The 17,471-nt window shown below is 34.7% G+C and overlaps 1 protein-coding gene across 1 annotated transcript in view; it reads left to right on the top strand.

The window, feature by feature from the left end:
* The window catches only part of LOC143917274 (uncharacterized), a 28,540-nt gene extending 14,087 nt beyond the window's left edge, over window positions 1-14,453 (top strand). The window contains exon 2 of the mRNA XM_077438756.1: window positions 14,421-14,453. Coding sequence (XP_077294882.1) covers window positions 14,421-14,453 — 33 coding nt within the window. The remainder of the gene's footprint in view (window positions 1-14,420) is intronic.
* The last annotated feature ends 3,018 nt before the right edge of the window (window positions 14,454-17,471 follow it).

The raw sequence follows: 17,471 nt of genomic DNA on the forward strand, positions 1-17,471 counted from the left end.
GTTAGGTTTGGTGAGGTTAGCACGTTTTGTGAATATTTTGGCAAGGTCGAATTCTTTGAATTCGGTGGAGGTTAGGTTAGGTTGGGTTAGGTTTGGTGGGGTTAGAACGTTTTGTGGATATTTTGGCAATGTCGAATTCTTTGATTTCGGTGATCGTTAGGTTAGGTTGGTAATGTCGAATTTCGATATTTTGGCAATGTCGAATTCTTTGATATCGGTGATGGTTAGGTAAGGTTGGGTTAGGTTTGGTGGGGTAAGAACGTTTTGTGGATATTTTGGCAATGTCGAATTCTTTGATTTCGGTGATCGTTAGGTTAGGTTGGGTTAGGTCTGATGAGGTAAGAACGTTTTGTGAATAGTTTGGCAATGTCAAATTCTTTGATTTCGGTGATGGTTAGGTTAGGTAAGGTTAGGTATGGTGAGGTAAGCACGTTTTATGGATATTTTGGCAATGTCGAATGCTTTGATTTCGGTGATGGTGAGGTTAGGTTGGGTTAGGTTTGGTGAGGTAAGCAGGATTTGTTTGTATTTTTGCAATGTCCAATTCTTTGATTTCAGTTGTGGTTAGGTAAGGATGGGTAAGGTTTGGTGAGGTAAGCACGTTTTGTGTATATTTTGGCAATGTCGAATTCTTTGATTTCGGTGATGGTTAGGTTAGGTTGGGTTAGGTTTGATGAGGATAGCACGTTTTGTGTATATTTTTGCAATGTCGAATATATTGATTTCGGTGATGGTTAGGTTAGGTAGGGTTAGGTTTGGTGAGGTTACCACGTTTTGTGTATATTTGAGCAATGTCGAATTTATTGATTTCGGTGATGGTAAAGTAAGGTTGGGTTAGGTATTGTGAGGTATGAACGTATTGTGGATATTTTGGCAATGTCGAATTCTTTGATTTCGGTGATGGTTAGGTTAGGTAAGGTTAGGTATGGTAAGGTAAGCACGTTTTGTGGATATTTTGGCAATGTCGAATTCTTCGATTTCCGTGATGGTTAGGTTGGGTTAGGTTAGCACGTTTTGTGAATATTTTGGCAATGTCGAATTCTTTGATTTCGGTGATTGTTAGGTTAGGTTGGGTTATGTATGTTGAGGTAAGCGCGTTTTGTGGATATTTAAACAATGTCGAATTCTTTTATTTCGGTGATGGTTAGGTTAGGTTGGGTTAGGTTTGGTGGGCTAAGAACGTTTTTTGTATATTGTGGCAATGTCGAATTCTTTGATTTCGGTGATGGTTAGGTTAGGTTGGGTTAGGTTTGGTGGGGTAAGAACGTTTTTTGTATATTGTGGCAATGTCGAATTCTTTGATTTCGGTGATGGTTAGGTTAGGTTGGGTTAGGTTTGGTGGGGTAAGAACGTTTTGTGGATATTTTGGCAATGTCGAATTCTTTGATTTCGGTGATCGTTAGGTTAGGTTGGTAATGTCGAATTTCGATATTTTGGCAATGTCGAATTCTTTGATATCGGTGATAGTTAGGTTAGGTTGGGTTAGGTTTGGTGGGGTAAGAACGTTTTGTGGATATTTAGGCAATGTTAAATTCTTTGATTTCGGTGATGGAAAGGTTAGGTTGGGTAAGGTATGGTGGGGTAAGCACGTTTTGTGGATATTTTGGCAATGTCGAATTCTTTGATTTCGGTGATGGTTAGGTTAGGTAAGGTTAGGTATGGTAAGGTCAGCACGTTTTGTGGATATTTTGGCAATGTCAAATTCTTTGATTTCCGTGATGGTTAGGTAAGGTTGGGTTAGGTTTGGTGAGGTTAGCACGTTTTGTGAATATTTTGGCAAGGTCGAATTCTTTGAATTCGGTGGAGGTTAGGTTAGGTTGGGTTAGGTTTGGTGGGGTTAGAACGTTTTGTGGATATTTTGGCAATGTCGAATTCTTTGATTTCGGTGATCGTTAGGTTAGGTTGGTAATGTCGAATTTCGATATTTTGGCAATGTCGAATTCTTTGATATCGGTGATGGTTAGGTAAGGTTGGGTTAGGTTTGGTGGGGTAAGAACGTTTTGTGGATATTTTGGCAATGTCGAATTCTTTGATTTCGGTGATCGTTAGGTTAGGTTGGGTTAGGTCTGATGAGGTAAGAACGTTTTGTGAATAGTTTGGCAATGTCAAATTCTTTGATTTCGGTGATGGTTAGGTTAGGTAAGGTTAGGTATGGTGAGGTAAGCACGTTTTATGGATATTTTGGCAATGTCGAATGCTTTGATTTCGGTGATGGTGAGGTTAGGTTGGGTTAGGTTTGGTGAGGTAAGCAGGATTTGTTTGTATTTTTGCAATGTCCAACTCTTTGATTTCAGTTGTGGTTAGGTAAGGATGGGTAAGGTTTGGTGAGGTAAGCACGTTTTGTGTATATTTTGGCAATGTCGAATTCTTTGATTTCGGTGATGGTTAGGTTAGGTTGGGTTAGGTTTGATGAGGATAGCACGTTTTGTGTATATTTTTGCAATGTCGAATATATTGATTTCGGTGATGGTTAGGTTAGGTAGGGTTAGGTTTGGTGAGGTTACCACGTTTTGTGTATATTTGAGCAATGTCGAATTTATTGATTTCGGTGATGGTAAAGTAAGGTTGGGTTAGGTATTGTGAGGTATGAACGTATTGTGGATATTTTGGCAATGTCGAATTCTTTGATTTCGGTGATTGTTAGGTTAGGTTGAGTTATGTATGTTGAGGTAAGCGCGTTTTGTGGATATTTAAACAATGTCGAATTCTTTTATTTCGGTGATGGTTAGGTTAGGTTGGGTTAGGTTTGGTGGGGTAAGAACGTTTTTTGTATATTGTGGCAATGTCGAATTCTTTGATTTCGGTGATGGTTAGGTTAGGTTGGGTTAGGTTTGGTGGGGTAAGAACGTTTTGTGGATATTTTGGCAATGTCGAATTCTTTGATTTCGGTGATCGTTAGGTTAGGTTGGTAATGTCGAATTTCGATATTTTGGCAATGTCGAATTCTTTGATATCGGTGATAGTTAGGTTAGGTTGGGTTAGGTTTGGTGGGGTAAGAACGTTTTGTGGATATTTTGGCAATGTCGAATTCTTTGATTTCGGTGATCGTTTGGTTAGGTTGGGTAAGGTTTGGTGAGGTAAGCAGGTTTTGTGTATATTTTTGTAATGTCGAATTTTTCGATTTTGGTGATAAAAAGGTTAAATTGGGTTAGGTATGGTGAGGTAAGCACGTTTTGTGTTTATTTTGGCAATGTCGAATTCTTTGATTTCGGTGATGGTTAGGTTAGGTTAGGTTAGGTTTGGTGAGGATAGCACGTTTTGTGTATATTTTTGCAATGTCGAATTCATTGATTTCGTCAATGGTAAGGTTAGGTTGGGTTAGGTATGGTGAGGTAAGCACGTTTTGTGGATATTTTGGCAATGTCGAATTCTTTGATTTCGGTGATGGTTAGGTTAGGTTGGGTTAGGTTTGATGAGGATAGCATGTTTTGTGTATATTTTTGCAATGTCGAATATATTGATTTCGGTGATGGTTAGGTTAGGTTGGGTTAGGTTTGGTGAGGTTACCACGTTTTGTGTATATTTAAGCAATGTCAAATTTATTGATTTCGGTGATGGTAAAGTAAGGTTGGGTTAGGTATTGTGAGGTATGAACGTTTTGTGGATATTTTGGCAATGTCGAATTCTTTGATTTCGGTGATGGTTAGGTTAGGTTGGGTTAGGTTTGGTGGGGTTAGAACGTTTTGTGGATATTTAGGCAATGTCGAATTTTTTGATTTTGGTGATGGAAAGGTTAAGTTGGGTTAGGTATGGTGAGGTAAGCACGTTTTGTGTTTATTTTGGCAATGTCGAATTCTTTGATTTCGGTGATGGTTAGGTTAGGTTGGGTTAGGTTTGGTGCGGATAGCACGTTTTGTGTATATTTTTGCAATGTCGAATTCATTGATTTCGTCAATGGTAAGGTTAGGTTGGGTTAGGTATGGTGAGGTAAGCACGTTTTGTGGATATTTTGGCAATGTCGAATTCTTTGATTACGGTGATGGTTAGGTTAGGTTGGGTTAGGTTTGATGAGGATAGCATGTTTTGTGTATATTTTTGCAATGTCGAATATATTGATTTCGGTGATGGTTAGGTTAGGTTGGGTTAGGTTTGGTGAGGTTACCACGTTTTGTGTATATTTGAGCAATGTCGAATTTATTGATTTCGGTGATGGTAAAGTAAGGTTGGGTTAGGTATTGTGAGGTATGAACGTTTTGTGGATATTTTGGCAATGTCGAATTCTTTGATTTCGGTGATGGTTAGGTTAGGTAAGGTTAGGTATGGTAAGGTAAGCACGTTTTGTGGATATTTTGGCAATGTCGAATTCTTCGATTTCCGTGATGGTTATGTTGGGTTAGGTTAGCACGTTTTGTGAATATTTTGGCAATGTCGAATTCTTTGATTTCGGTGATTGTTAGGTTAGGTTGGGTTATGTATGTTGAGGTAAGCGCGTTTTGTGGATATTTACACAATGTCGAATTCTTTTATTTCGGTGATGGTTAGGTTAGGTTGGGTTAGGTTTGGTGAGGTAAGAACGTTTTGTGGATATTTTGGCAATGTCGAATTCTTTGATTTCGGTGATAGTTAGGTTAGGTTGGTAATGTCGAATTTCGATATTTTGGCAATGTCTAATTCTTTGATATCGGTGATGGTTAGGTTAGGTTGGGTTAGGTTTGGTGGGGTAAGAACGTTTTGTGGATAATTTGGCAATGTCGAATTCTTTGATTTCGGTGATGGTTAGGTTAGGTTGGGTTAGGTTTGATGAGGATAGCATGTTTTGTGTATATTTTTGCAATGTCGAATATATTGATTTCGGTGATGGTTAGGTTAGGTTGGGTTAGGTTTGGTGAGGTTACCACGTTTTGTGTATATTTGAGCAATGTCGAATTTATTGATTTCGGTGATGGTAAAGTAAGGTTGGGTTAGGTATTGTGAGGTATGAACGTTTTGTGGATATTTTGGCAATGTCGAATTCTTTGATTTCGGTGATGGTTAGGTTAGGTAAGGTTAGGTATGGTAAGGTAAGCACGTTTTGTGGATATTTTGGCAATGTCGAATTCTTCGATTTCCGTGATGGTTATGTTGGGTTAGGTTAGCACGTTTTTTGTATATTGTGGCAATGTCGAATTCTTTGATTTCGGTGATGGTTAGGTTAGGTTGGGTTAGGTTTGGTGGGGTAAGAACGTTTTTTGTATATTGTGGCAATGTCGAATTCTTTGATTTCGGTGATGGTTAGGTTAGGTTGGGTTAGGTTTGGTGGGGTAAGAACGTTTTGTGGATATTTTGGCAATGTTGAATTCTTTGATTTCGGTGATCGTTAGGTTAGGTTGGTAATGTCGAATTTCGATATTTTGGCAATGTCTAATTCTTTGATATCGGTGATGGTTAGGTTAGGTTGGGTTAGGTTTGGTGGGGTAAGAACGTTTTTTGTATATTGTGGCAATGTCGAATTCTTTGATTTCGGTGATGGTTAGGTTAGGTTGGGTTAGGTTTGGTGGGGTAAGAACGTTTTGTGGATATTTTGGCAATGTCGAATTCTTTGATTTCGGTGATCGTTAGGTTAGGTTGGTAATGTCGAATTTCGATATTTTGGCAATGTCTAATTCTTTGATATCGGTGATGGTTAGGTTAGGTTGGGTTAGGTTTGGTGGGGTAAGAACGTTTTTTGTATATTGTGGCAATGTCGAATTCTTTGATTTCGATGATCGTTAGGTTAGGTTGGGTTTGGTTTGGTGAGGTAAGCAGGTTTTGTGTATATTTTTGCAATTTCGAATTTTTTGATTTTGGTGATGGAAAGGTTAAGTTGGGTTAGGTATGGTGAGGTAAGCACGTTTTGTGTTTATTTTGGCAATGTCGAATTCTTTGATTTCTGTGATGGTTAGGTTAGGTTGGGTGAGGTTTGGTGAGGATAGCACGTTTTGTGTATATTTTTGCAATGTCGAATTCTTTGATATCGGTGATGGTTAGGTTAGGTTGGGTTAGGTTTCGTTAAGTGAGCAGGTTCTGTGAATTATTTTGCAATGTCCAATTCTTTGATTTCGGTGATGGTTAGGGTAGGTTGTCTTATGTATGGTGAGGTAAGCACGTTTTGTGTATATTTTGGCAATGTCGAATTCTTTGATTTCGGTGATGGTTAGGTTAGGTTGGGTTGGGTTTGGTGAGATAAGCACGTTTTGTTGATATTTTGGCAATGTCGTATTCTTTGATTTCGATGATGGTTAGGTTAGGTTGGGTTAGGTTTGGTGGGGTTAGAACGTTTTGTGGATATTTTGGCAATGTCGAATTCTTTGATTTCGGTGATCGTTAGGTTAGGTTGGTAATGTCGAATTTCGATATTTTGGCAATGTCGAATTCTTTGATATCGGTGTTGGTTAGGTTAGGTTGGGTTAGGTTTGGTGGGGTAAGAACGTTTTGTGGATATTTTGGCAATGTCGAATTCTTTGATTTTGGTGATGGTTAGGTTAGGTTGGGTTAGGTATGGTGAGGTAAGCACGTTTTGTGGATATTTTGGCAATGTCGAATTCTTTGATTTCGGTGATCGTTAGTTTAGGTTGGGTTAGGTTTGGTGAGGTGAGCACGTTTTTTGTATATTTTTGCAATGTCGAATTTATTGATTTCGGTGATGGTAAAGTAAGGTTGGGTTAGGTATTGTGAGGTATGATTGTTTTGTGGATATTTTGGCAATGTCGAATTCTTTGATTTCGGTGTCTGTTAGGTTAGGTTGGGTTAGGTTTGGTGGGGTTAGAACGTTTTGTGTATATTTTTGCAATGTCGAATTTTTTGATTTTGGTGATGGAAAGGTTAAATTGGGTTAGGTATGGTGAGGTAAGCACGTTTTGTGTTTATTTTGGCAATTTCGAATTCTTTGATTTCGGTGATGGTAAGGTTAGGTTGGGTTAGGTATGGTGAGGTAAGCACGTTTTGTGTATATTTTGGCTATGTCGAATTCTTTGATTTTGGTGATGGTTAGGTTAGGTTGGGTTAGGTTTGGTGAGGTAAGCACGTTTTGTGTATATTTTTGCAATGTCGAATTCTTTGATTTCGGTTATGGTAAGGTTAGGTTGGGTAAGGTTTGGTGGGGTTAGAACGTTTTGTAGATATTTTGGCAATGTCGAATTCTTTGATTTCGGTGATCGTTAGGTTAGGTTGGGTTAGGTTTGGTGAGGTGAGCACGTTTTGTGTATATTTTTGCAATGTCGATTTCATTGATTTCGGTGATGGTTAGGTTAGGTTGGGTAAGGTTTGGTGAGGTGATCATGTTTTGTGTATATTTTTGCAATGTCGAATTCATTGATTTCGGTGATGGTAAGGTTAGGTTGGGTTAGGTGTGATGAGGTAAAAACGTTTTGTGGATATTTTGGCAATGTCGAATACTTTGATTTCGGTGATGGTAAGGTTTGGTTGGGTTAGGTTTGACGAGGTTAGCACGTTTTGTGTATATTTTTGCAATGTCCAATTCTTTGATTTCAGTTGTGGTTAGGTAAGTTTGGGTTAGGTATGGTGAGGTAAGCACGTTTTTTGTATATTTTGGCAATGTCGAATTCTTTGATTTCGGTGATGGTTAGGTTAGGTTGGGTTAGGTTTGGTGAGGATAGCACGTTTTGTGTATATTTTTGCAATGTCGAATTCTTTGATTTCGGTGATGGTTAGGTTAGGTTGGGTTAGGTGTGGTGGGGTAAGCACGTTTTGTGGATATTTTGGCAATGTCGAATTCTTTGATCTCGGTGATGGTTAGGTTAGGTTGGGTTAGGTTTGGTGAGGATAGCACGTTTTGTGTATATTTTTGCAATGTCGAATTCATTGATTTCGGTGATGGTTAGGTTAGGTTGGGTTAGGTGTGGTGAGGTAAGAACGTTTTGTGGATATTTTGGCAATGTCGAATTCTTTGATTTCGGTGATGGTTAGGTTAGGTTGGGTTAGGTTTGGTTAGGTAATCACGTTTTGTGTATATTTGAGCAATGTCGAATTTATTGATTTCGGTGATGGTAAAGTAAGGTTGGGTTAGGTATTGTGAGGTATGAACGTTTTGTGGATATTTTGGCAATGTCGAATTCTTTGATTTCGGTGATGGTTAGGTTAGGTAAGGTTAGGTATGGTAAAGTAAGCACGTTTTGTGGTTATTTTGGCAATGTCGAATTCTTTGATTTCCGTGATGGTTAGGTTAGGTTGGGTTAGGTTTGGTGAGGTTAGCACGTTTTGTGAATATTTTGGCAAGGTCGAATTATTTGATTTCGGTGATTGTTAGGTTAGGTTGGGTTATGTATGTTGAGGTAAGCGCGTTTTGTGGATATTTAAACAATGTCGAATTCTTTTATTTCGGTGATGGTTAGGTTAGGTTGGGTAAGGTTTGGTGGGGTAAGAACGTTTTGTGGATATTTTGGCAATGTCGAATTCTTTGATTTCGGTGATCGTTAGGTTAGGTTGGTAATGTCGAATTTCGATATTTTGGCAATGTCGAATTCTTTGATATCGGTGATGGTTAGGTTAGGTTGGGTTAGGTTTCGTAAAGTAAGCAGGTTTTGTGAGTTATTTTGCAATGTCCAATTCTTTAATTTCGGTGATTGTTAAGTTAGGTTGGGTTATGTATGGTGAGGGAAGCACGTTTTGTGGATATTTTGGAAAAGTCGAATTCTTTGATTTCGATGAAGGTTAGGTTAGGATGGGTTAGGTTTGGTGGTGTTAGAACGTTTTGTGGATATTTAGGCAATGTCAAATTCTTTGATTTCGGTGATGGTAAGGTTAGGTTGGGTTAGGTATGGTGGGGTAAGCACGTTTTGTGGATATTTTGGCAATGTCGAATTCTTTGATTTCGGTGATGGTTAGGTTAAGTTGGGTTAGGTTTGGTGAGGTACACAGGCTTTGTGTATATTTTTGCAATGTCGAATTTATTGATTTCGGTGATGGTTAGGTAAGGTTGGGTTAGGTATCGTGAGGTAAGCACGTTTTGTGGATATTTTGGCAATGTCGAATTCTTTGATTTCGCTGATGTTTAGCTTAGGTTGGGTTAGGTTTGGTTAGGTAAGCACGTTTTGTGGATATTTTGGCAATGTCAAATTCTTTGATTTTGTTGATGGTTAGGTTAGGTTGGGTAAGGTTTGGTGAGGTGATCACGTTTTGTGTATATTTTTGCAATGTCGAATTCATTGATTTCGGTGATGGTAAGGTTAGGTTGGGTTAGGTTCGATGAGGTAAAAACGTTTTGTGGATATTTTGGCAATGTCGAATACTTTGATTTCGGTGATGGTAAGATTTGATTGGGTTAGGTTTGACGAGGTTAGCACGTTTTGTGTATATTTTTGCAATGTCCAATTCTTTGATTTCAGTTGTGGTTAGGTAAGGTTGGGTTAGGTTTGGTGAGGTAAGCACGTTTTGTGGATATTTTGGCAATGTCAAATTCTTTGATTTCGATGATGGTTAGGTTAGGTTGGGTTAGGTTTGGTGGGGTAAGAACGTTTTGTGGATGTTTTGGCGATGTCGAATTCTTTGATTTTGGTGATGGTTAGGTTAGGTTGGGTTAGGTATGGTGAGGTAAGCATGTTTTGTGGATATTTTGGCAATGTCGAATTCTTTGATTTCGGTGATGGTTAGGTTAGGTTGGGTTAGGTTAGGTTAGTGTTCTTATCGTGTTCGTGTACAGACGCTGATTACGTGTGTGGCGATTTGGGCAACGAACTTGTGACAATTAAAAAAATAAAAATAAATTTGTAATATATAATTATGTGTACGATCTAAGTGTATTATAATGGCATCAGAACGCATAAGTGAAGTATTAACGATTGAAAAAAAAATTATGGACATTTTGACCACAAAAACTAACAGTATATCAAATGACAATAAGACATTTTTAATTACATCAGAAAAAAAATTAGTTGAATATATTTGTGAAAATGAAAATAATGATAAGGAACAATTTTTGGATGTAATATGTGAATTAAGAATTGTATTTAAAAATTTGAAAAACAATATACAAAAAGACATAAATATATTAAAAAGCAACAGTGAATTAAACATTTTAAAAAGGGGTGAAAATAAGAATGAATATAATTTAAGTTATGCAAATGCATTAAAAAATAATAATAAAGACGTAACAATAATTGTTCCAAAAAAAATTCAAGAAACGGACAAAACAAAAGAAGAGTGCAAAAATGTAATAAAACCCAAGGAACTTAAAATAGGAATACAAGGGGTTAAAAAAATCGGTAAAGGGGGTATCGTTGTAACGTGTAACAGTGCAGAGGATAGTATTAAATTAATAAAAGAAGTAGAAAATAAATTAGGGGAGAATTACAATGTTAAAAGAGGGGAATTAAAAAATCCCAAAATTAATATTGTAGATATGTCGGAGGAACTTACAAGTGAACAGTTGGCTGAGTGTTTGATGAATCAAAATCAAGAAGTTATAAATGATGGTGAATTGAAGGTGTTAAAAATATGGAAAAGTAGAAAAAATAATAAATATAATGCGATAGTGAAAGTAGATTGCAATGCATTTAAAAGATTAATTGAAGATGGAAAAATAAATATAAATTGGGATAGATGTAGGGTTTTTGAAGAAATTAATATTCTAAGATGTCTAAATTGTTACGGATTTAATCACAAAGCGGTGGATTATAGAAACAAGGTGACATGTGCGAAATGTGGAGAAGAAGGGCACAAAAGCGAGGGATGTGACAATAAAATAATAAAATGTATTAATTGCTTTAAGAGTAATAATAAATTAAAATTAAATTTGAACACGAATCACGGACCGTTGGACACTATGTGCAGTGTATATATAAGAAATATAGAATTAATGTGAAATAGAATTAAGTATAATAATATATAGCGACCACCAAAAGGTATCGGTATAAATGTACAAAGTTTTTTTGCTCACAAGGATGAGGTTTGGAGTTTAACTGTTAGTCAAAAACCATTATTTAAAGGTTTAAGTGAAACGCATGTAACTAGTGATTTTGAAGATTTTGAGCTGAATATATATGGATATTGTGTTTTGAGATGTGACTCTAATTTTAGACATACGGGTGGGGTACTATTGTATTTAAGGGATGATTTAAGTTACGGTAATGTAATAGTTATTAAGGTTGATGGTGAGTTTTGGACAATTGGTGTGGATCTGCTTGTGAATGGAGTTACTGTGTTTTTGCTAGTAATTTACCGCTCTCCGAATGGTAGAAGTGGACGATTTCTTAAATTTTTAGAAGAATTGAGTGAAAGAAGTATAGATGTGAGTAAAAATATTATTATGTTTGGGGACTGGAATTTTAATTGGTTACAGACAGAAGAATTTTATGTAAAAAAGTTGAGAAATTGGGTAAATGAATTGGGTTTTAAACAAAAAGTGACGGAAGCAACGAGAGTGAATAATTTATCAAGCTCTCTCATTGATTTGGTTATAGCAAATATAATGGATTTGCGGTGTGAGGTAAGGGATGTACCGAAAATAGGAGACCATTCTATTGTCAACATGTTTTTGGGACAGCGGTTTAGTAACGGAGGACTTAAAAGTATGCAGGTGACTGAAAGAGAAAACATTGATTATCAATTGATGAATGGATTGTTAAAGGAGTGTGTATGGGGAAAGGATGGTGATAGTGTGAATGAAATGTGGGAGATAATGTATCGTTATATAACATATTCTTAAAGTAAATGCGTAAAAACCACAAGAATCATGCATAAGCATAAGCTGAAACCTTGGTTTACCAAGGAAGTAAAGGAAAGCTTAGTTGATAAGAATGTTAGTTATAAAAGACATAAAATTATTAAGGCTATGGATGGAATCCAATTAGAAAAGGCTTGGTTAGAGTATAAAAGAAAGAGGAATAAATGTGTGAATGTTTTGCGTAATGCGAAGAGGGATTGGCATGAAAGAAATATTGATGGTGCAAAAAAAGATCCCACAAAAATGTGGCGAATAATTAAAACTTTGATTTCCGGGGGAAAAAATCTTTCTTTGAATGAATTAGAAGTCGAGGGGGTAGTATATAATGATAAAGAGGATATGGTTGAAAGATTGAGTGAGTTTTACATCAATAGTGTGAATGATATAGTTAATTCAATACAAACAAGGCATAATAGTGTGAATGATGATATTAATTTGGGTTTAAATAAGTTTGAAAGGTTTAAATTAGTGGAAATGGGGGGATTAAATGGTGTATTGAAGGGCATGAAATCAGTTTCTAGTATGGATGGATTGACTCTAGATATTTTAATCAACACTTGGGACATGGTTGGACCTCAGTTACTGTAATTAATAAATGAATCGTTAGAAGTTTTATCCGTCCCGAATGCATGGAAGGTATCTACAATTGTACCGGTACCAAAGGTTACTGGCACACATAAAGCCCGTGAAATGAGGCCCATAAATATGTTACCAATTGTTGAGAAGATGCTGGAGGAAATCGTTATGATTCAATTGAAAGAGTTCATTAGTATAAATGATTGTTTGGTTGTGGAACAGTCTGGATTTAGAGTGAAACATTCAACAGAAACCGCTATCCAATTGGTGGTTTCTGATTGGATGGAGGCGATGGATGAATCTAGCATGGTTGTTGGAGCAGTTTTTCTAGATTTTAAGCGAGCGTTCGAGACAGTAGATAGGAATATTTTATTACAAAAATTATATAAGTTAGGAATAAATGGTATAGTATTAAAGTGGCTTCAATCATACTTAAATAATAGAAGGCAAATAGTAAAAATTGATAAGGTGTTATCCTCTGAATTTGTAACACCTCATGGAGTGCCGCAAGGGTCCAAATTGGGACCTTTATTATTTTTATTATATATAAATGATATTGTTAAGGTAATTAAGATGTGTAAAATACATTTGTTTGCAGATGAAACATTGATATATATAATTGGAAAGAATGTTGATGTAATGTCTGAGATTTTAAATATAGAATTAAATTATGTGAATGACTGGTTGTGTGAAAATAAATTAAAGTTGAATGTTAATAAAACAAAAATGATGTGGTTGAATGGTAAAAATAAAAATATATTGAATGAGATTAGAATTGATGATAAGTTAATTGAAAAAGTTGAAAATATAAAATACTTAGGTGTATACATAGATTCAGGACTAAATTTTAAAATGCACGCTGACTATATAATAAAAAAATTCGATATTGAACTGATGACTATGATAGCGACACAAATTGAGCGCAAATGTATGGAAACTTGCACAAAACAAAAGTTCTACTTCCGGTTGTCTGATTTTGTTCAAATTTTTTTTATTACTAAAAATCACTATCAGTATCATTCTCATTAAATATCAAGAAAATAAAAATAATTTTAAAGGTCAAAATAAAATAATGAAATATTGTTTTAAAAATAAATACTACTGCCGGTTTACGAATTCTGACCAAAACCCTACCAGCTCTAAGTTAGTACATAAAGGATTGAAATATACATTTCAGCTTAATACGTTCAGGGGTGCGGACAGAGTAGTGGGCACAACATTTTTGACCTTTCTACGAGGAAAAAATTCCCACTTCCGGTTCATTAAATTAAGAAATTTTTTTTTTATTTTTACTTAAAATCACTATTTTTATTATACACAATAAATATTAAGAAGCTTAAACAATTTAAAAGGTCAAAATAAAATAATGAAATATTGTTTTATGAAAAAATACTACTTCCGGTTTACGAATTCTGACCAAAACCCTACCAGCTCTAAGTTAGTACATAAAGGATAGAAATATAAATTTTCAGCTTAATACGTTTAGGGGTGCGGACAGAGTAGTGGGCACAACATTTTTGACCTTTCTACGACGAAAAAATCCCACTTTCGGTTCATTAAATTAAGTTTTTTTTTTTTATTTTTACTTAAAATTACTATTTTTATTATACACAATAATTATCAAGAAGCTTAAAATAATTTAAAAGGTCAAAATAAAATAATGAAATATTGTTTTTAAAAAAAATACTACTTTCGGTTAACAAATTCTGACCAAAACCCTACCGGCTCTTAGTTAGTACATAAAGAACAGAAATATAAATTTTTAGCTTAATACGTTCAGGGGTGTGGACAGAGTAGTGGGCACAACATTTTCAACCTTTCTAAGTGAAAAAAATCACACTTCCGGTTTATAAAATTTAATAACTTTTTTTTATTTTCATCACATTGCTACAAGAATTATACTTGAATTTTTTTATGACGAACACACATGTTTAAAGGGTCGAAAAAAATAGTGGAAGAAAAATTGAACAAGAGTAAATTGCCACTTCCGGTTGACATATACTTAATAAATTTTATATATAATTTCGTATTAAGCTTAAACTTTTAGATATGAAATTTCAGTTCAACAAACCAAAAGGTTTCTGAGAAAAACATAAAAAACCTCGATTATCTGGAGTAAAAGTACTACTTCCAGTTCAGATAAAAATATTTTAAAAATATAAGGTTATAAAAATTATTATTTCTATCATATTTAAAAAAAATTCAGTCTGATTTAGTTAGTGTTTTGGGAGATAATTGAATTCAAAAACTTAAAAAAAAGAGGACACCTATAAGGGGAGGTACCATTTGCGGTCAACTTAAAAATTTGAAAAAAAATAACGACGTGTCGATAAGAATTTCATTAAGCGATACTAAGTTTCAGTTCGATTGGACTAACGGTGTTAAAAATATCTCCAAAATACACACACACACAGACACACACACACACACACACATTTTTTCTAGATCATGAAAACGTGATCGATTCTGAGTTCGAATCAGTCAAAATCTCGAGCTCGAATTTTCGCATGATCACAAAACTTCATCTATTGTTACTACGTACATAGATAAAGTAAAAACATCATACTATTACACTGCATATACCAGAAGGAAGGGATTGAAAAAATATGACCCATCATGATGGTTTCAAAATAGATTGTGAACAAAATTTGATTACAAATAATTCATGCACAAAGTACTGCTCAAATTCCACGTCAAAATACTGCTATATGTACATACATATTTAAGTATATATAATTACATAAGTACGTGTATGAATGATCTACTATATGAAACAATTTTTACTTTATTTTTTGATATGAATACTTTTTTGCGTTCGATATAACTAGACCAATACGGAAAAATATAGCTTCGCTCAAAAAATTAACACTCTATGGATACTACAGCACGTTTTGTTTTAACTTTTTAGTATTCCGATCAACGAAGCCACTACCCAGATTCATTATGCATGATTCATGTACATATGTATGTATATAATATTAAACACACATGACTTTTGAAAGTTGTGATGAGATTTAATGTGGAAAAAAGGACGCCTTATCAATAAATGGAAAAATAATAATACACATTATAAATTCATAGGATTTAACTTCGTTCCAAAAACAAACACAATGCTTTTACTGTAAATGTATTGTATAAAAAATAATAATTCGAATGTAGTGTGACTTTAAATGTTATATGATACTATGTTTTTCTTATTTCGAACTTATAATAGGATTAAAAAGCTCAAAGAAGTATTTTTTATAAGCTTTAATATTTTTTTAACAAATATTCTAAGGAAGATGTAATGAATAATTTATAGCATTTATTTTTTCTTTTTCGTTTGTTGAAAATCCTTAAAACGTTTTTGAGCTTTGTAATCTTATTATACGTACCTGAGTAATAAGAATAAAAGTCTTATATGAAAATAATAATAAAAAAAAGCAAAAATAATAAACCAGCCAGTATTTAATAGGTAAGCATATCTACATATACATATTTAAATAAAATCAAATCAAAACGGACATATTTTTATAGATCATGCTTTATATCTAGATTTTCTCCTTATAAGATACCCGGCATATTTTAATACACACATTTTCACTAACAGACTATAATTGACTTCACATTTGAAGAATTATCATAATTTTCTGAAATTGGCTGCTTACATATGTATTATCTATCTGTATATGTACGAGAATTCTAATGCTTGTCCCTCGAATTCTAATAGCCCTCCGGGGTGTTACTAAAATTTTCATAAATCCGATTCTAAAAACTGCTACCTGAGCACTTTTCCCAAGTTAAATACAATTTCGCGTAAGTGTACCGCGTACGTCTTGGTGAGTTTTCCACATTTCGTATGTACGTTTCGTATTATTTTTAGTTGAAATATCCATTGCGGCCTTGCCGACGACGCCATGAAACAAACATAACATTCGTATCCATTAAGCCGATCCCGGGAATAGTTATGTTTCACACGTGGAGAGACCCCGGGGTCTCGGAATCTTTTCCGAGGTCCCACGCCTCGGGGGCCACGCGCGCCATCTGCTCATCTCCGAATCGTTCTTTTCCTCTCTTTCCATCCGGAAAGAAAGACTTTTCCTCTGTCTCATTCCCCCGTCAGCAAGGTAAAAGTACCTGAGCTCCCGCAGGAAAATAACCTTTCCAATATCGAGACAGCAGACTAAGGCTGTATTTCCCAAAAGTGAGCACGCTCCAACTAGACGACACTCCCGCGTAATCGACGAATAAATTTCATAAGGAAAACATATTAAATAATAATAATATTTTTAATAAAGATATACGTATATGAATAGAAAACAAAGATATATATTTTTTTGATTTTAAATGCTATGATTACGAAATTATGTTCACAATACATCTTATATATATTTTAATAGCTACTGATCTACTGGTCATTTTCTATTTTACAATTTTAATTTAATTTTGTTTGTAATCATAGTATTATATTATTCTAATGTTAATGTACAGCATAATAGGAAAAAGAGCTCAAAAACCTATTTACAATTCTTATAAATGCTCATAATACATCTAATACATAATATTAATTAGAGACTCTCTTAAGTCGATGACCTAAAGCAGATTGTGTTTAGATAATCTGTGTATATACCTGAAGAGTATAGAATTTTTGTTGTAATCACCGAGACTATTCACAAGTGTATTAGTATGGTTATTAGTGGTTCTGTCATAGAATCTACTGGTTAGGAAGATATATATATATATATATAAATAGAAAACATAATATAATAAAAACAGTATTTTTTAAATAAAACTACATCAATTTGTGGATAAGCATAATTGATTAAAAATATATAGTGAAAAAATATAAAGTTATAGGCATTTAAACAATTAAAATTTGACATAGCGAGATGGCGGAGATATGAGATATAAAGTAAGAAGAGGCTGAAACGAACAAAATGGACGAACAGTCTGAACGATCAATTCGGACTATAGACGTCAAGAAGAAATTTTCAAACGTGTCTATTACGATTTTATTTTCACCATCGTAATGGCGGACGTCATTCACACTTATATTGATGACCAAACCGAGCAAAATGGCAAAGTATGAAAACGATCGGATAAGAACCCAAACTTCGTCAACCGACAACATCGTTTCTGAACTAAGAAGATGTTTGTAATAAATAAAAATGATACTTTCTAAGAATGAGCAAACATTCTTTATTATATTATCATTTCCTTCCAACTTGGTTACGAGAATAAACATAATTAAGAATAAAACATTACGAAAATTATCTAA

Source organism: Arctopsyche grandis, chromosome 9 (genome assembly GCF_051622035.1).
Source record: "Arctopsyche grandis isolate Sample6627 chromosome 9, ASM5162203v2, whole genome shotgun sequence".
NCBI lineage: Eukaryota > Metazoa > Arthropoda > Insecta > Trichoptera > Hydropsychidae > Arctopsyche > Arctopsyche grandis.